This window comes from Platalea leucorodia (genome assembly GCF_965183815.1).
Source record: "Platalea leucorodia genome assembly, chromosome: 2".
In the NCBI taxonomy this organism is placed as follows: domain Eukaryota; kingdom Metazoa; phylum Chordata; class Aves; order Pelecaniformes; family Threskiornithidae; genus Platalea; species Platalea leucorodia.
This window is the reverse complement of record NC_138824.1, coordinates 26,468,025-26,489,067: the sequence shown is the minus strand read 5'-3', so window position 1 is coordinate 26,489,067 and position 21,043 is coordinate 26,468,025. Positions and strand designations below refer to the sequence as shown.

At 38.8% G+C, this 21,043-nt stretch overlaps 1 protein-coding gene across 2 annotated transcripts in view; it reads left to right on the top strand.

Annotated features, from left to right (window-relative positions):
- DCLK1 (doublecortin like kinase 1) overlaps positions 1-20,304 on the top strand; it is a gene marked incomplete at both ends in the record, with an annotated part of 249,227 nt that extends 228,923 nt beyond the window's left edge. The window contains 3 exons of one of the 2 annotated variants that reach the window (XM_082305138.1): positions 4,847-4,960; positions 10,673-10,746; positions 20,140-20,197. In XM_082305138.1, coding sequence (XP_082161264.1) covers positions 4,847-4,960; positions 10,673-10,746; positions 20,140-20,197 — 246 coding nt within the window. Of the gene's footprint in view, positions 1-4,846; positions 4,961-10,672; positions 10,747-20,139 lie in introns of both variants that reach the window. The other variant, XM_082305137.1, reaches the window with a different exon arrangement.
- Between the last annotated feature and the right edge of the window lie 739 nt (positions 20,305-21,043).

Sequence of the window (21,043 nt, the reverse complement as noted above, 5' to 3'; positions counted from 1 at the left end):
TCTTTTCTGTCTAATTGCTGCTTTTAGCAGCTGAGACGAATCAGTATTTTGTCTTCAGCAATATACTAATGGTAGTTCATAACGCAGATCAAAACCTCTTTTGAATTCTCTTATGTATCTTCCAGATATTTTTTCTGGAAGGAGAAGGGCCAGAACTGGGACCAGTTCAGGAAAGTGCTTGATTGAGTACATTCCAAATGCCGTTCCTATTTCAAGGCATCACACATGGAAATGCTTACTATTAGGCATAAAATTAACTAGATGGCACTAAAATCCTAGTTCACTTCAGGAGAAATAAGAACATGGCTGAGTTGAAACAGGTGCTTAAATGCTTTCGTGAAAAAGGACACTTCCCTGAAGCGGGTCTGAGAAGTATGCAGTAGATAGCCTAGCAGAGACAGCCTGCCTGTGTACGGAGGCAGAATGATACACTGGTGTCAGATCCAACCTCGCATCCCCATGCCATCACCAGCTTGGCCAGCTGGGAATCAGTCACACAACCTCCCTGTACCTCATTTTCCCAGCTTCAGGACAGGGTATTAATATACTCATCCCTGTCTATAAAAGGCTCTGCAATCTATGTATCATGATTACCTGAGCAATTATCTGCAACTTTTGTAAAATACTGTCTTTCTGATAAGAAATGGCACATGGAGTTTTCACCTAACACTCCGTTTTCCCAGATAACCTGTTTAAATACTTTTCCATGGTATCAAATGCTGGACTTCACTTTCCCTTTTCTTATTTCAGTTTTGAACCTATTCATAGAGTGGTAAACTTGCAGCTAAAATACTGGATAGGACAGCTGGCTTGAAAAACAAGCATGCGTTTTCTTCGGCAATTTTAAGAAACATTTTCTCTCTTTGATCAAACCTTCGATAGAAGTGTTGTAACTGCTTACACTGTATAAAACCATTTTGTAGATTGTAAATAACCATTCTACTTTATAGCTGCTTACTATGTGATTACTTGGTAAATTGCTGAGATTCCTGGAATGTGCTTTGACAGTTTCAATAGGAGCCAACCCTCATTTCAGTTTCAGTTTTTGCTATAAAAATAGCTGGAATCCTCTTGGAAACTGCAAAACTTGTTATGGGCAGAGTCAGACCAGTAAAGCAGTTCCTATGTCAATAATATCCCAGCTGTTTTCAATTCAAAAAAACAAAACCTGAAAAGATGTTGGCTACGTGCCACTGCCACAGATGGAGATCTTGAATTCTAAATGCAATTCAGCAGCAGTTCCTTGCCCCCTCCATTTGGTTTATTTGGATTTGTCTCTCCTATGCAGTACACTTAGACCTGGAAACAAATCCATCAGTTTATACTTCCCCTACAGGGACCCCAGCTCTTTACCTGCTCAAATTCTTTGTGAAACCAAAGAATTACAAAACAGGCTGAAAGCTTGAGGTCTGGCATTTTAAACATTGATGATCTTGATAACCTGAATTATACTATACAAGTACAGGACAAAGCTACTCTCTTTTTGTCATATAAATAGTAAATGTTTCCTAATACAGTATTGAGCAGTGAATGCTGAAAGGGATGGATTGCATTCTGTAAATCCTTCTCTGTTAAAATAATCAATATAAAATGTGGTGTGTTGTTGCTGGAGGAGGAAGATGGCACACACCAGCCTAAAAAGAATTAGGGAAACTGGAGCTTTTACATATTTCCTTAACCATGTCTGCCTTGGAAATTTGTGTGCAAAAGAAATTAATAACCAAGCGGTAAAGAGTAATAAGCTGAACATTTGTAAGGAAGTTAATTTAAAAAGACATTTCTTATTTGGCAGCTGCACTACTTTTGGTTACGCCCTAGGACACTGCCCAGAGAAAAATCTCCTTGTAATCCTTAAAGGAAACAGAGTCCAAAAGCTTTTCCAGCACTTATATTTGCTCTAATTTTCTTCTGTTATTTATATAATGACCTATTCAGCTGATGCTTTTAGAACTGGAAAGTAAAGCTCTTGTGACCGGCTTATGAAATGGATCTGAGTGCTTCAGGGCAGCAGGAGTCTAGGAATCCTGAACTTTGTTCCGTCTTTTTAACACTTCTTTTTTCTTTGGGTGGCAATGTCTCCTGCCATAGAGAACAATGAAAATATGAAAACAGTGTTTATTAGTTACTCAAATGATGCCAAGACTCTCTGCCTCTTTTTTTTTATTATTATGTTATTTTGATTTCTTGCAAATAGATCATGAAAGGTATTTTGTGGAGGCTGATAAAAAATATATATCTATCAATATATAACAGTTTACATTCTCCAGGTGAAAACTCAAATTCTGGACCAGAGTTTTCAAACTGTCAAAGAATTTTGACTGCTCAACTTCTGAGACGTGCTCAGGACAGTGCTTCTGTCAGAGCATCAGCAGTCAACATTTTCTGAAGCTCACGACCCTTTAAAGTTCCCAGAGTTGAGCACCAAAAATCACTAGTCATCTTTGAAAGATCTTGTGCTGACTGCTAAAGCTGAGATGAAATTCTGTGATCCTAACCTGCTGCAAGTAGTTCCTATAGCAAAAGGTTAACAAAGGGGAAAGGAACAGTTAACCTCTTTAGGGGCTGACATCCTTCCCATTACAGCAACCTGATGAAATTCTTGTCAGCAATATTTAGCCTGTTCTCCAATTCTACAACTTACCCTGCTGATTCTGGTGAATCTGATGATTTCTTTTTCACTTCCTGCCTTTTTAAACTGCCGAGCAGCATGTTTTGTATGTAGTTAAACAGCTGTCATCTCTCACCCTCAATATCTATTTTATTGTTGGCTGAAGTGATTCCAGGAGCCAGCTAATATATATTAGCTTGTTTATAAAGCACGTTGGAATAAAAAAAAAGATAACTACTAAACATCAGGTAGCACCAACAGTAGTAAGAAAATGTAATAACTATAGAGTAATTCCCATATATCCCTATGCTGCATCTTAAATTGAGCTGGAAGATATTTCATTTAAAAGCTGGAGCCCAAATTATGTGTCTCTGGCGCGTTGCCACTGGAACTGTGGGTGTGGTGCTTCACCAATAAAATATTACCAGTGTCGTGGTAACTATTGTCTTCTCCGTAATTTAGTCTTTTGACAAGACGACATGAACATTTGGCAGGCTTTCATGTCAAGAAAGCCAAGAGAATGATTTTTTTTCCCCCCTCTAGTGAAGAAGAGTTCAGTTCACTTACTAGCTTTCTTCTGGGAAAGGCAAGGTCAGCGGAAAGCAGGTTATTTTTAGGGGTCATATACCACCAAGCCAAGACTCCCCGGTGCTAGACAATAATCAGCTACTGGGTTGTATTGTTTTGTTTTGCAGCTGTGTGCACTTGACCATATTTTGCCAGCTGAGACATTTTGTTAAGGGGTGAGCGAGGGATCTCTAAACACAAACTCCCCAAGCTAAATAAATAACAAACCCTAACCAACCTCCCTAAAATTCCCATGTGCTCACTGAGCTCATGATTTACTGCAGCAACTCTGTAACTCTTTAAGTGCACTCAGAATTGCTGCAAAGCCAGAAAAAAAAAAGTGTCTGTCATCTCTCTGTATTCAGGTCTTGTCTCTTGTTTGCCTGTATTCTGCTAGGACTTTGCTTAAGTGGAATTGAAGAACTTTTTCAACTGTTGATAGCTACGCATACCATGCAGTACTAGCCAGTGACCTGATAGCCTGCATATTCTGTCTATTCTGCGTTTTGTTGTGTATTCCACCTATTCTGCATATTGTGGCCTGAAATCCTGCATATTCTGCTAGCAGGGAAGTCTCACCAAACGGTAGCTTTTTGTACTTTTTTCAGGCGTAAGGACCTTACTTGCAATTTCTAAAAACCCTTCTTTCTTCTCTTGGGCTTGAATTCAACCCGCTGACTTGTCCAAAACTGCAAAATCCATTCTTTCTGCTAGGGTTTCACTTCAGCGTCGAGGGTGCCTGCGTGCCTAGGTGCAGATAGACAGGTTTGCTCTGCAAAGCAGGATGTTTCAGCTGGGAAGAGGCACCTCCTGGCCCAGCTGCATGGCTTCTGGACAGGAGCTCGTGCACAGCTGGCCAGCTTGGTGCACATGACAGCAGAACATGTGTCTGCCTCTGCTTGGCCATGCAGTTGTGTGCCTACTTTTACCTCAGGTTAGCGCAAGTTGAGAACATGTGTCTTTCAACAAGGAAGAAGAGGCCACCCACAGCTGGCTCCAGCCCTTCTCTGCTTTCACGGGCAGTCTGTACCCCTCTTTGTCCTTTCCCCACAGTATCCCAGGCTTGTGTGCCTTGGGACTGGGGGAAGGAATTGCAGTCCCTTGTTATCAGTCAGTCAGAGATTCGATTTGCAGAGGTGGCTTTGTTTAACTATGGTTTTAGTACAGTACAGTCATAGTCTGCGGGGAATACCATAGCAAGCCGTGAGCCTGTGCCTAACCTGGCCTGCAGATGTACACAATGATACATCCTGGCATTGGTGAGGTCCTGTGCTCGCCCGTCCCAAGGTTCTCAGCCAGGGCATGTCTCAGCTCCCATCTTGCCTGGGTTTCCTCACTGAGGGACTCACTGAGCCGTGGCTCAGCCGTGGAACATTCGCCCAACCCCATAGTCTCCGAGTTTGTAACCTTTACGACGAGACAAGGACCGTATTGGTGTCTCTCAGGTTTGAGAGGAAGATATTGGGTAAAGAAGAAGAGAGAGGCTGGTTCATGACATAACATGATGTTCATCTTATCAATACCTGAGATAGGTTGGTGAAGACAATGACTGATTTAATTACAAACTTTTTGTAAACTTTTCTATATTGACAGGTGCTATCAGAATCACCTCACAATTCCTTTATTTTGCCTTTTCTCTCTGAAGTTTTATTTTGCTTTATTTCTCTGCAGGACGATGGCCTTCCAGAGAATGAACATCAGCTCTCAGTAGCTGGGAAGATAAAGAAGCATTTCAACACAGGCCCTAAACCGAACAGCACAGCAGCTGGAGTTTCTGTCATAGCAGTAAGCATCTGAAATACACAGCCAAAACACTTAAATATGTGCCCACAAGAAAGTGTGTGTTTAGGACATGCCACCAAAAGAAACCGGAGAGGGTTAATCTTTAGATAACTCTAGCGTTTAATTAGTATAAACGTAGTTGGACTGGTATTCTGCACAATTTCTCCATTGATTCTCCTTGTGAGTCACATTGTTATTTAACAGCACTAGGAGGTATAACTGTACACACACTTCCACATTTTACCAGAAGATCAGTGGACCTAACTCCAAGGTAGATTCAACAATTTGAACTATGGGATCATGACATTTTACTTGGCAGCAGAATCATCACATGGATTGAGGCCACACAGAGGTTGTAGCATAAGGTCAGCAGCACTTTAAAATGGAAATTACTTCAAAATTATAACAGAAAATCTGTATGGCAGCCTTAGCTTCTCTTCTCAAAGAGAGCTATGATGCCTCACTGCTACCTTCATAGTTGATATGAGTCTAGCCACTTCAGATTTAGCTGAGCAGCAGCATTTTATTGTACTGCCACATGCGGGCTGCTTCCCTTTAGGTGGAAGGACTTAATTGTGTAAAGACTTAATGGAGCTCCTTGCTGCCTTTTGTCATGTTGCAATTCCAGTCTAGGCATTCCAGGTTAGAATGTGTTGGAGCTTCTGAAACCAAGCTTGACCAAACTTTTGACCAAGCTTTTCTGAGGTTTCAATGGCATCCTCAGTGTAGTATACATCACATGCATTTGTATTTTTTCCCCAGAGATGAACATGTGTATTAGATATACGTGCACACAGAATATATTCAGTGTATTATGAGATTATTCATACTAATGCCATTCAATAGTAACATGCACATCCTTCACATTTTTGATACATCTGCCTATGTTTGTAAGCTTTTCTTTATTACTTGTGGTAATGTTAACGCTCCAAATAGTCACTAAAAATAAGTGACATGTTAAACATAACCATTCCCATATCAGATTACTCAGTGTTCATTCCCAGCTTCCATAAATTGCAGGTGGTGTGACTGCACATGTACACTTTCTTGTACTGTTTCCACTTTCATGTTTCTCAGCTCAGCCCCTCCAGTGGTGAGTTAAATCAGCATGAAGTAAACTCAGCTCAGCACATGCAATCTGGCTCACAGGTGTGAACTGTTTGTGCGGCAAAACGGATACTCTCTCAAAGTTACTTGGTATAAGTACTTAAAATTTCAAGCTGTGCCTCTCTCATATTTTTTCTTTACTCTTTCCAACCCTGAACGTCCTCAACATGGAAGCAAGTTATTCCTCATGCTTTTCCTAGATTTTCTCAGTCATCAGCTAACATAGTCAGCATTTATTTATTTTCATTTTTAAGCAATAATACTGCAACAACTCTCCCACAACTAAAACATCACATACCCATTGCTCATCTGAAATGCAGGTATGTTCTGTATAGACTAGCTGAAACCGTGTTCCTTTCGAATGGACTGCCAGCACGCTTGTCCATGAGAATTACTGCTCAGATCCTCCATGCTAATGACTTCAAAGCTTAAAAGCGAGAAATGATGCCTCTGTCCTCATCCATCCCTCGCCTCCTTTATGTTTTTAATTTCCCCACCCTCCTCTTTTTTTTCTTTGCCCCAGTTTCTCTGCCAAGGAATTGTTTACAGCAGTTTGACACTTGAGTAATGAAAAAGGCACTGTAGTGAATCCTTCCACTGTAAAACATGATACATCAGAAAGAAATATATATGTGTATGTTTAATTACATTCTTAATGGCTTTTATTTATTTTTTAGTGTTTGGAAATTTAACAGATTATTTTTAGTGATCATCTCTGGGTGAACGTCATACTCTGGCACGATTAATCCTGCAACTTGGCCTATAAAGTAGAAATGTTTAGAATATTTTTACAGAATTCAGAAAGTGGTTTGATTAGCGTGTGTCAATTATTTTCTAAAAACTTGGAAGAGATGCGGAAGTATAGACCTCTTTAGTGTTTTGGTAATGTTCCAGAAAGCTAAATAATTTTCATTTTAAGAATAAATTACCTTTATTTTCTACAAAACTAATTTAGTAAGTAAAATAAAGCCAAAAGCAAAACAACAGCGCCTTTAATTGTTATTTCTGCATCTGAAAGCATACTTAATATACATTTGACATGCATGTCATCAGGATTTTACGTTTCGGAATCTTCCTTTAACTGTTCAATCTCAAATATCATAGAAGTAAATCTTATTAATGAAGACTGCTCTACATTTAGAATTTTCGAAGTATGTACAGATGCTGTAACATATTGTTCAGCACTAAAGACGTGCACTAAGTATATTTTCTACAAAAATACTGTTTTATTGTGCCTGCCTGTATGTTTACTGTATGTAACTTTTTGAGCGAGTGCTTGTGTATATAATATATAGAGATGCCTTCTATATATTATATAACACATCTGTGTCTGTATGTGTGTTTGTGAAAATGTGTTAATATGTGCATATATTTATATAGCTTACCTAATAGTATAAAAGATAAATATTAGCATTATTTTGAGTTTTATAGCTCTGTTTATGTACAGAGATAGCTAATCTGTGGTATTTAGTTCTTAATTTGTCCTCACACTGGTATGATATATATGCCTGTTTTCTTCAGTGGTAAGAAGTAACACACCTCAAAGATCTCAAGCAGTATTTATCATATGCACCAATTAAAACTATAATATGAAAACTAAATTCCTAAAGATGTGTTTGTGGGCAACTTGACTGGGAGGAAGTTTGAAGCCACATGTATTTTACATATGTCTACTGTGGCTACTGCTTCCTTCAGCAATGTCCAAATACATTATATTGACTCCTTTGGTTCAGACTTACGCCTGCTTTGTTGATGTGGTAATCCTCAGTAAAAGTTGTCTCTGACCATTCAGGGCAGAGACGTCCTGCAAGTTCTCACGCGTGTGTCCAGACTTCAAGTTTGTCCACATTTGAAAGGATTTGTCAGTTGGACAAACTGCCATAATGAACATGTTGTGCAGGCCTAGCAAAGTAATTCCTTTGCTGATGTGACAGAAGATGATTCCTCAAACAAAATTAACTGTACAGGCAAAGAAACTTTTCTGTTGATACATTAATACATCTTTAAAAGTTCTGCCAGTATAACTATGTAAGTTAGGAAGAAATTCCCTTAAACCAACATAGCTTTGCCAGCAAAATTTTAATTGGAGAGCTAGCTTTTAAAACAGCAAGAGAATTAACAAGTCCCTAAAAAACACTGCTTGCTGATGAGAGAGTATGTAGGAGAAAGATCACTTTACTTGCCCTGTTCGTAAACTCTAGTCATAGGCATTGACTACCGGTCCCCGTAGGAGACAGGGTCTGGGCTAGTGCCCCCCAGTCTGTGTCAGAACAGCCGTGTTACTGTTAAGCATGTGCCAAAATATTTGCAGGGTCAGGTTTCTCGTACAGTTTTCCAATAGGAACAGTATTTTGTAGTTCTGTGGTGGTGTTTATAAAAGATACTGCACTAAAAACATAAACCCAGACTTTTACTAAATAGTCTTTTTAAAATTTGGGGATAGATTTTTTCCTTCAGTTTTCCAAGGATGTCATCCCATTTTTTTTTCCTTTGGTCATGAAACAATACCCTGTGGCTGTACCCTCTGGGCTTTAGTGACAGTGGCTAAAGTGACCAAGAGCCAAAATCCTTTTTTAAGAATGCTTCTGCAATCCAGAGGTGTGCTGTAATTCCTTGTATGAACCGAGCATCGTTTAATTTGTGTTCTTGTCTGAAGTGTTAAAGCTTTGCCTGTATGTTGTCACTTTTGTGCTTGTATTTTTGCCATTGTTAAGACAGAGGAAAAGACTAATGATAATCTTCTGTTAAGGTTGTATGAGGTCTCTGTCTTGGCAATGGGAGTAAACTCCAGCTGGAGATTCAGAGGAATTGAGTAGGACAATAAAAGAGAAAAGCTGCTCAGAAAGTCGGTGCAGCTCTCTGCCTCTTGCAGAGTCCTTGCTGGGCTGGGGACACTGGTGTGGGACCACTGCCTGCCGTCTGGCAAGGGGAAGGCAGTGGATGGGTCATTGCCCTACGTTCTGCCAATTTTTAAATAAAATTACAAATTCCAAGTGGCATTTCTAGCAGTGGGAGTTCTTGGGTGGTGTGGAAGAGAAGCCAAGTTTAGTCTGTGAGTTTTGCTTGGCTTAAAGATGAACCCGTGCCTTGGATGTCACTTCCCATCTATTGTCTGTGTTGTCCTGGGATCATTGTCCACAGTCGGGTTTCTCATAGCAGGATTTCCACACCGACAAAATTGTTTCAACTCGTGTTAGAAAGCAACTCTCCCGATTTTCTCTATATTACTTTTTAGCTATTCGATTTTAGGGCAATATTTTTGGTCTGCTTTTTAAGAAAGCATCCCTTTTGTGTATTTTATATGCAGCATACAAGGAAGCCAGTAGATGGCAATAGTAGACCAGCATAGTTAAGCCAACTCTAATTAACCCTAGGTACAAGGTTCTCATGGTTTTAAACAGGAAATATCCTTTAAATAATTCTAAATAAGATGAAAGCGGCATTGTCTTAACAAAATGGAATAAATTATTAAATTCTACACTTCCAGGGGAGTCATCAAGAAAAATTTAAATTTGCAGTTAGCTCCTAGCTGCCCTTGAAGTGGTTGGTAACTAGAAATGTGTTGAACTGCTTTTCTGAATTTAGAATTAGAAACTGTCATCAGTATTGGAAATATATGCCACGCTTTTATTGAAGCACAAAATGGCCTTTTCTCTTCATAGGGGAAAATGTGAAAATCATCACAACTAACAATTTTAAAGCAGGCAGAGTGTCTCCCTCAAGATATTTTCCCCTAAAATTTTATTTAACTCGGCTAAATGATGTCTCCACCGTCTGTTAGTGCAGCACAGAAGGATTAGAAACAACACATTTTCTTTGTTCCTATGCACAAGATTCTGCTAATGATAAACTAAACTTAAAAGATCTATCTTCCTTAAGTAATATCACAAGACACTTTCCTGGACACAATGTTAAGTTCATTTCCATTTTGACTTTAATTGGTGCAATTTTAAATGGAATAGTTTTTACTGTTATCTTTTTGAGCATGAGGTGTAAGCTGAAATGATAAACAATGTTATTCATGGCTCTGAGTAGTCCGACTCTCCAAGGTTAACGCATTTTTAGAAATGAATTACCATGATTGATGGGGTATCAAAACCTGATTCTTTTCATCTTTACGCATTCCATGATTATGAAGCAGTCTAATTTAAGCCTTGTGTAGTCTGTCTAGCCTGCTCCTTGTGATGGTTGCACTGCATTTTTTTAAATTATTAAACCTCTCAATTTAATTGCAAAAGATAATTTTCCATTACTGGTATGTGCAACTTAAAAGGGCACTTCTGTCTTTGGAGGTAACAAGATATTTGTCAGACTTTTAATGAATGCATTATGCATTAAGTAACCTATTTCACAAACTCTATTTTAGTTTGAATAAATTGGCTTCTAATTTAGCAAGACCAAATCTAGAGTTAGTATCTTTTTCTTTTATTTCTTTACTTTTTTTTCTTTTTCGTTTCCGTCTCCGGTACGTGGCTTTAGGATGTTAGAGAAGTGCCTTCTGAAAGTGAAAACAGTAAATATGCACTAAATAAGGAACAGCTTGCTCTGGAGTCTGAATTCTTTAGCCTAATGTTGATCCACTGAGTTGCCCCGTTTCTCTCTGCTCAGCTGGACCACGGGTTTACCATCAAGCGATCAGGGTCTTTGGACTACTACCAACAACCAGGAATGTATTGGATAAGGTATGAGATGGTGCAGCGCCAACAGTCAGTGTTTCCATGGCAACGTGCTGGCAGTCTCCATTAACCAGTTCCTTCAGTGGATAAACATGCTTTTTGATTTGTTATCCGGTCCATATGCTGCTTTATCAGTTTCGTTTTAATCTTGATTGAGATGCCACACCCCCTCATTCCCTTTCTTCACCCATCCCTCACACCCACATTGCCAGCTTTCTCTTCATTGCACATGCTCAGTATCAATTTCCCCTGTAGTTAAAAGGACAGTGTATATAGAAAATCTACTAGATATGCTGAAGTACGCACCCTCCCCCTCCCTATTGCTTGTTAAGGCATCTGCTTCCCCTGCGCTCCTATTTTGAAACACAGGGAGCAGCAACAGCATATATTTTCCTCTTTTTCCATGCGAGATGTGGAGCTATATACTGTCATTTTAAACCCACCAAACACAATCCTTACCTTAGATTGAACAATGCATTTACATAACGCGGTATGTAGAAACTCTCCCAAGTTCAATGAAATACAATGCATTGTATGTGCTGGTAAGCTTGTGTTTCTAACAATGCATTCTTTCTCTTTTCTTTTTAAAATCCTTCTGATACCTATTTATTTTGATTTGATTTTTTTAAATATTGCATGAGTCTTTTGAATATATTTTTCTTCATTGTGTAACTGTGCCAGGGTTGTTGTAAACTGGCTTAACCTGTATGATAAAATGGGATTCTGGGCGGGAGGGGGCTATTCTGGAGTGGGGGCAAGGAGGGATCCAGGTCTGATAGCCCACGCGAGGCCCATGCACCTCCTCAATCAATCCAGAGCCCTGGAATTTCCATCAAGTGGTTATTTGCTGGCTTTTTTCCTTCTTATTACTCACAAGACCTGCGGTTGGATAGTTGGAGAAATTTTTATAAGTTTCTTGCGAAACCTGCGTTTTCTAACACTGCAGTGATTGAAGCCTTTAAAAACTCATCTGTGAGGGATTTGGAAAAACCCAGCAAATTAATTGCATTAGTGAAACAGCAGAGATGGTCACTGCAAGTGTTTCCAGTACAGTAAAACTCCCACCCTGGATGATTCCACTGAGTGCATGGATTGGGCTACAGCACAGTTTCCATAAAACCTAGCAGTTCCCTGAGCGCACACTGAGGGTTAAGTAAATTCTGATATGGATGTTCTGGGGAAAGAAAAAACAAAAATAATCCTGCTTTTCAGGCAAGAAGTAGAAAAGTAGTTCCCATCCATCAGCTGGACGCTGGCTAGCAAGAATTGAGAAACATTTTCACTCCCAAGTGCTCGAATGTGTAGCAGTACCTGCAATTCCAGCCTATTGCACTTGTGTCCGTGGCTATAAATCTACCGCAACCTGCACGGACATAGCAAGACCTGTTTGGTCTATCTTATCGCTTGGCATCACGCTTCACAGGTTCCAGCCCTGTAACACGGCCGAGAGACGGCAACAAAGCATCTCTGCTTTTTGGTTTTGAAGAGGTGGGGAATGGGGCCTGAGTGCCCAGCTTTAGCTAAGTGTGGGTTTGATAGTATTAGAGGAATTTTTCTTTCCGCTTACGAAGGAAAGATGGCATTTTGTGTCAAGCAGGACTTTGTCAAATAGTTGCAAATTTAATGCCTCCTCCGTAAAATGGGGGAAAGCTCACATGAGCTTTATTTATCCTCCTGGAGTTTAATTGCTATCCATGACTAGTTTACACTCCTTCTCTGCTTTACTATTTTTATTTTACACACAAAAAAAAAAAAAAGAAATCTGTTTTTCCATTTGCCATACACACTGTTTGGATCTTTTAAAACCCCAGCTTCAGGGGGAGCATACCACCAGAAACAGGAGCCTGTGATAAAAGCGAGCGTCTCCTCTCAGATTGGCCTTGACTCAGTTTAACTGCATAGCCCAGATTTTGAAACAAACCATATGCATTTTGAGGAGGAAGGGGGGGAAGACTCTAATTCTGCAACTTGGTAAATAAATAAACGCTATAAAAAAAAAAAAAAAAGGCCATTTGACTAAAGCACTAGTAATGGCTGCCATCAGCATACAAAATGACACATCCCTGAATAATGGGCTGGAGCAGATGGGCGATAATCTCTCTTATTCATACATAAACTGCTCTGTTTTCCAGCTGGGGGCAGTAACAACAATGTCTGTAATTAGTGCTTTCTAAACAGGGCACCTAGTGTGGAAAGGCAAACTGGGAGAGCAGGGCTCCTAGGCGTAGATGCTTAATTAGGAAATGCTCTAACAGGGAGTACCTCGGAACAAGCACTGCCCTGTGTTTGCTCCTCTTTCATCTCCAAGAAACAAGCAACTGCTGTAGTGACCAACATTTTAGTCTAAACCCACTTCGATTTAGCAGGTGTTCGCTGTTTAGTAGTAACTGTAAGCACAAATGCAAAGCATATGAAAAAGTTAATCAATTCCCATCTATAAAACAGCTAATTTATCACAGACCCGTGAAAATTAACCTGAATTTACAGGTACATCAAAAAATGAAAGCAGGTCCCAAGGAAAATGTAATGCTCCCTTTGTTACTGTTAAACTATTCATTTCTTCTCCACTCCTTTGATCGTTTTCATCCCTAGTTTCTAGCAGTCTTCTAAACCATCTTTTTAAATGGCACTATTTCCTCCTTCAATCAACCAGAAAACCTTTTCCTTTCTCTGCCTAAAAGACTTCCCTATTCAAAGTGCCTCAAAGTACTAATTTTCTGAGCACCTATTCTACATCCTGTTGTATTCCCTTTCAGTAAGATAATACGTGCAAAAGTGACATGACTTTTTTGAGATACTAAAATACAACAAACCTTATTTACAGTAACAGTTGTTGTAGCAGGTATGAGATATAACGCCTGGAAAATCTTACAGTGTTCCTTGTATATGAGGAACAGAAAAAACACAGGGGCCAAATCAGTAAAATCATTTGGTCCCCAGACCGATACATGTTTTAAAAGCAGCCCACCTAATGTTGTCAGGACATCAGCCCTGCAATCAGAAGTGCAGAAAAGGCCAAAGCACCGTCAATAGGGAATGAGATCTGGAGGTCCCAGTTAAACCCCCATCAGTCTGTACTGCCCCAAGGCTGCTGAAACTTATTGTTCTTGATAGCCAGGAAAGCCAACCTTGGTGTAGCTGGGTAACGCCCATGGTGCAACCACACCGTCATTCACCCCAAATTGCCAATGTCAACTCAAGTCAAAGACAGGAGTGATCACCCATCTCTGAGCAGAGGTACTATGTTTGGGATTTCTTTTTTTTCTCCGAAGTCAGCCCATTCTCTGACAGATCTCTTTGTAAAAGGGTTAGAGCCAATGCATTCATCTTTTATAATTTCCCTTCTGCGGGAACTTAGCAACAGTGACCACAAAAAATCCAAATGGCCCCTGCATTGTCCTTCAGAAATATCATAACTGATTGATAGATTTACTTTCTTATAAGGAGCTTTTCTTTAAGATGTACTTAACTGAGGCTTTTAACAGCTTGTGTGACTCAAGTTTTTTGGCTTTCTTGTACCTAAGCCAGAATATTAAGAGTGAAAGTATTTCAAGCCTTTTCTTTAGCCCCAAGTGTTGCAGTGTCTGGTCCATAGCCTTCTTCAGCTGCTTTACCTTTTCCTCCTAGTAGCAGCACATTTTGAAGGCAATACTTTGCACAACTTACCAATGTTTTCTTCAACCCTGAATTTCCTTACTGGTTCTGGTTTATGTCTGAATCTAAACATTATTTTAATCTGCTACTGACAGAATGGCCTGAATTTTCTGCCTTTTCTGGGCTGATTCAGAACATCAAGGGAGCACCAGAGTGGGTGTATCTAACGTAAAATATTAGTAGAAAATATTAGTATATGTAGTATTATATACAAGATTAGTATAAAATGTTAGCGTATGTTATTTTTTATATATCCACAGACACTATATAAAAGCTAATGGTAATAATGGCAATAGCAAAGAGATGAGTTACTTTGGATGCTTAGCGAAATCATCAGTCCAGTCAATACTGAATTAATAAAATACTGGATTTTTAGAATACAGCTCTCACTGTCCCAGTTAAAAATTATCTGAATAGCTCATTTGAAAACCCATAGTTCCATCCTCTGTGTTTGGTTCCTAATTCCCATTGTTATGCATCTGTCGAGTTAGTTACACCTGTCACAGGTGGCTACAATACACTTTCAAGTCAAAAGTTACAGCCAGACCTCTTGACGATGGGACAAGGAAGCTGGGAATCAGGCTTGCTATCTGTAAAGTGCCATTTTTAATACCATAAAACCCTCTGTAAACTGAATATTGGTAAATACAGGCAACCATCTAAACTCATTTAAAATCTCTTCTCCTGCTCTTTGACTAAGAAAACCACAACTGATTTACAAACTATAAATAAAATTCACCCATGCAAACAACTTGGCACTAAGTCTCTTCCACGTGTAATTGAAGCCAGCTGAGGAACCGTGTCTCTAAAAACGGGGGATGTCAAAGAGTAAACACAAACTTAAATATAGCAATATGAATTCAGCAGTTATACATGTAGAATACTTGTCTTTGTATTCACTCACCAATACAGTATGAAGCATACATCAAATTGATTTGGTTTTCTTTCTTTTTTACTTTCATTTGAGCTAAAGTCCATGCCAGAAGTTACATGGTGTGCTAAAGCACTGGCCTTTTGTATTTGGAGGTCTAGGTTCAAATCCACTCGATTAATTTGTCCCCTCGATGTGGTCATTTGCACGTCTCCAAATCACCGTGTAACTTGACTTAGTTATAGCCTGTGCCTGAGGGGCTAAAAATAACATGTGTCTTTCACTCCTGGACTGAGGTGCATTTCTAAGTTTGAAGTACTCTCCAAAAAGTGTCTTGAATCATGGATCAATCACACATATATATATATATGTTATATATATATATATATATATATATATATATATAAAACCTGAGAAACCCATGGAAAAAACAAAAAAAAGGTCAGACTGAAGGGCTGCCTCGCTCATGCCATGAGCATTGTTTAATGGTCTTTTTTACAGTAGGGAAACCTGCCGTTACATATCTCACCACATCGAGGTCACTAGCCAGAAGCTTAAGGAAATAGGATAAAATTACCTAGGTGTGAACACTTAAATATCTGCATACACATACATGTATATAAAGGAATGCACTGGAAGAAAAATACCAGTGTTTCACTACATATGTCCATGTAATTCCACACACTAAACAAAGCATCACGAAAATTGCAAACAAATTGCAAATATGCTCCTGCAGAATGAAAGCGAGTGAAGGGAAGGGTTTCTTAGATTAATGCATGAACAGCTGCATCCCCAGTTCAGTCTCCTGGCTGGTATGAATAATGGATGGACTAAGAGGCAAAATGCACAATAATGTTCTTTTATTAATGAAATGAATATATATCTATATTTGGTGCCCAGCAGTAAATTAAGACAAGTCAAAAGAAAAACAGTCACTGCTCGCGTTCATAAAATGCAGTTACTTCAATCCAGTAATTACTGACCTGACAGAAAATATCACCCCACAGCTAAAATAAGGGGCTTCCCACTGCAAATCCAACATATATATCAAAGCAGTTGTAGTTTTCGAATGTCTGTTCATAAACACAGAATTCAATGTTTTCCAAGAAAAAAGAATTTGCAGTCTCAGGAGTCCTGCAACATCAAGACATAGACATCAGGAAGAAGACACTCCCTGTGGCAAAATCCTCGAAAAATGCTAACTGCACCTTAGTATATAGGTGACAGAAACAATGATTTTAAAATAATGCTCCATTACTTCAAATTAAATGCATTTCCAAAATGGCTTGTTAACCATTTGGTACCGGGTGTCAGGATTACTAAATGTTGATGCAAAATACATTAGTGCTTAATGAAGTGCTTCAGACCCATCAGCACCAAACTATTAGAGGCAATCCACTTATCTGCTGCTGGATAAGAAGCTCTGTATTTCCTCATATGGATTGTAAGAGGACAGCCGCATATCTTAAATAAGAATGCTATCCTTACATTTTAGTTGCCATTACTATCATATAGTGCTCAAAGTTCTCACTCTCTCACCTCGAGCCAGGAAAAAAAATGTCAAAATGTGATAATGAAAACCTGGGATTTGCAGCCCTGTGAAGCATAAGTGCACTTCAGATCCACTTATTATTTATTGAAAGAGTAGCTTAAAGTAGAAATGCCCTGGAAATCCATAATGGGCTGGTTCATGCACCGGTGAACCACCCAGCTGAATAGTAGAAGAAATAATAAATCTATTAAACCAAGGCAATGTGTATAAGAGGCCTTTGTTACAAAAACACTAGTAATAATGAAAAAGCTGATTTTTGGAATATGCCCACACGCACAAGAGGGTGGAAACTGCACTTACAAAACACATGCAGTCATTACTCAAATGTATCTCACCATCTCCCCTGCGTTCCAATGCAGTAATTTATCGTATTTTGAAATTCTTTAGAGGGAAAAAATAACCATGACCTCATTAAATGAAAACTGGCATTTGTGCAGAATGCAGAGTGGCCATACTGCCTGGCAGTGTAATAGACACTGGAAGTGCAAAAAGTCATTGTAATAGTGGGCAGAATAAGCCCGGTCTCGCAAGTTCTGTAGGGCCTATGGGTGCTCTGTCTGTGGCCAGAACTGACCCATTTTGTGGTTCTGACATGTGAAGAAGCACTAAACGTTAGAATATGACCTGTGTATTTTTGCTTTCAGTAGATAAGTACTCCCTTCTTTAGCTCTCTATGACTTTATACATTTTTATTCGATAAGCTCTTTGGGTGAGAAAGGCTCTGAATGTCTCTCAGCCCAGGAGAATAACCACTATAATGCCCCTGAGTCTACAAGAATGCCTTTATAAAGACCAATTAGATCAAATTCAAGGGAGACTTGGGATAAAAATGCAAAGAAAAACAGTCTCAAAATATCTCAGGAAGTTTCTGAAGGTTTAGGAAGCCAGAAATATTTGGTCCTGCAAACTACAGCATAGGGTGCTGGATTAGGTGGGATCATCAGGTTTTTTTGCTTAACATTTTTGATTAACGAGGTAGGAAGTGCCTCTATGTATATTTAAACAAAAGCACCCAAAGCTTCCTCAAAAATAGTAGAAAAGTAGTATCTTGGGGTTTATTTTTTAAAGACATCTTTAAAATGATGTCCTGATATTTAATTATCTAGCTAGTTTGGCAATTTCATAATTGTGTCCTCTAAAAAAAGCAATACCCTAGGCTAAATTTCAAAAAGAATCTTTTAGTCAAGAGTATTCACTTCTCTGTAACTTATCTAATTTTAAATACTTTCAGTTTTTACATATACCTTTACCATTCTCATGTAGCAGATTTTTAAAATAAATTTTTAATTTAATACAAGTATTTTTATTTATTCAGCCATAAATTTTTAACTTTCTCAGAGGAGAGTATCTATTACCACAGGATGATGTGATGTGGTTTAAACTTTAAATAAATGCTTATTTCCTGTAAGCATAAAAAATCTTTTAAATGGAAATCTGTATTTTATAGAATGGTAATATATGCCATTCTTTTCAATTTTCACACAGAATTACATACTGTATGCAGTATATTCACTGTGTGTAAAAGATCTAAGTATTCTTCTGTTTCACATTAAAAAAATAATCAAAAACTGAATTGGTTCAATGCTAAGAAACATAGAAGGCGTTGAAAATACTAATTAGAGCTCTTAACCGAAAGATTAGCAGTAAACAAAGAAATTCTCAGCAGATAAGAAGTGTTGGATTTTGTAGCAATAATTATTTATTTACAGGGTGAACTTACTGAAGTTAATTATTTTACCCCTTTAAGGTAGTGCTATGTAGGTTCTAGACACAAAAATAACAATTCAGCAATTTAGCCTAACTAAATCCATTTGCTGTAGTGGCTCTGTACTCTTGTCCATCTTTCTGTCTCTATTACATCATTATTGAATGCTGATTGCATTATTTTAGAGCAGGGATTGCTATAATGCTATTCTGCTCTGGTATGATGGATTTAGTTTTCATTTTGTTCTCAAAAATATGTTGACTATAAATACACCTCTCTTCTCCTGTGAGGCTCATACTATAACTGGTAAATTTTCTAGAGAAATCAGTCATGTATATCTCAAGAGAAAACAATAAATCCTTTGAAGCAGAATAACCTTTTGGCTGCATTCTTTTAAATAGAGTTTCGTACCAGGGACAAATTTTACAAGCCTTAGCAGTTAAACTTACTCAGTACTCAAAGTTGTCTTTGCCTCCAGTGCCATGATCAGATATTTGTTTGCATTTTGTATGTCATCTTACTAGGCACCTGCCTTTTCCTGTTTTTCTTTTTTCCAAAAAAAATCATAAGCCATGTTTTAAGAAGGCAGCCCTGCTTCAGAAGGCAGTTAACTATGTGTCAAAGTGCTCTAGCTGAACCAAGGCCATCCTGTTGAACTTGTAATCTTACAGCAATTTCAGGGACTGCAGTCTAATACCCTGTAATCAAGAAAACATCAAAACCCAGTCCCATGGTTGAAATCATTGGCCAGAGCTGGGCTGCCCTTACCTGGGTTGCAGTTTCTCCTTGTAAATGTGCCAGACAAAGCAGAAGAAAGGATGTGGCTAGAAGTCACAGCCATCTTCTTAAGACTTGCATTCTCAATAATGGCAGAAACTGATCAAAATATAAGGCGAATCAAGTAAAGGTTCTTCTTCCCCATTTCTAGATACTCTAGATAGACCTAGATAAAATTAGCAGAGTATTTAATTCGATAGACCTTGGTTAACAGGAGGAGACAGGGTGGTCAGGAGACGGGTCTGTCCGGCAGAGCTCTTCAGCATTCTCCCTAAGAACATCCATTGAGCAGCATGAGGAGGTGTCAAAGAGCTGGGCTAGCTCCCTTTGGTGTTTGTTTTTCTCTCGTCTGACAACTTCATCACAATCCATCTTTGTTAGCCAATTGCACTAACTTGAACATGGGTGAGTGTGTATCAATCAGCCTTCATTAGGTCAAATCAAAGACAAGCGTACATCTCTGCCTTGCCTGTAGAAACAGATTTGTACTTTGAGAAGGGTGGGGGGAAGGTCAGTTGGTATTTGGCTTGAAATTTGAATCTATTAAAGGACGAAATTAATAGCATCCAGAAGTAGAACATATGGCATCCATATATATGGTACTGTATCTGCTTATGATGTCACGCTACCTCTTAAGGTTTGGGAAATGCACTTTTTAAAGCATTTAGCTATGTTGTGGGCTAAACCTTTCAGACCTGACTGAGACAGAACAGGTTTAAGTTGGTCTGAACATTTTTTAACCCTGGTATTTGCAGGCCACATAAAAACTCATGGTTTTCATTAGCTTTGCTTTTCACACACAGCCTAATTTCATTTATTCTTATTTTATGCCCCTGCCAGACCACCGCTCTTGATAAGGAGAGGCAGGTTTTCCGACGAAGACGCAACCAGGATGTGAGGGGACGTTACAAGGCACAGCAAGCTCCACCTGAACTCAACTCCGAATCGGAAGACTATTCACCAAGTTCATCCGAGACTGTTCGCTCACCTAACTCACCCTTTTAATAAAACACTTTTACTCGAAAGTCTTGGCTTTAACCCTTTGAGACCCTGAAAATCCTCCAGACCTGTGTGAAGTGATTACAGCTGATCTATCCAGCAGTAAACGCTGGGATGGTGGAACACAAAAGGGTGCTCACAGAATCTTTGTAAGAATAATTTCCTAATTGATTGAAATACTTGTTCTCTGTTTAGATTGCAACTTGCTGCTAATATGATCCTCAAAGGGTTAAGGCTATTTTGCTTTTTTATTTAAAGATAGAAGCAGTGAATGTTTTCATCAGTGAAGCTAGGAACTGCAGTATGTAATTTTAGCACATGTTAACCCTCTGAGTAAACGATCAGCTTAAATCTTGACAACCCACATTAGGGCTTTATTCTGGCTTTTTTGCTTTTATACGCACATATCTTTTATAGTACCCTAAAGTTCCTTGCCTGTTTCTGGCCAAAATAATATCAAACGCACTATTGCTTAGGGGTTACAAATATAGGCTTTAAAAATAAAAATAAAATTAAGCAAACAGTATCTTCTACAGCAGCTCGTTCTAAACCTGCATCATACTTCCACAGGGACTGACTGTTGTTGGAGGATATTATGCAGGCTAAATGGGAAATTCAGTTTAGGGCAGCCTCTTAGTTTACAGAAGATGACATAATGATGGCCACAAAAGGTTGCTTCCATATCATTTGCTGCTAATGACAATGCAGAGTCTTGGGAAATGGCTTGAGGACACGTTCTGTCGTG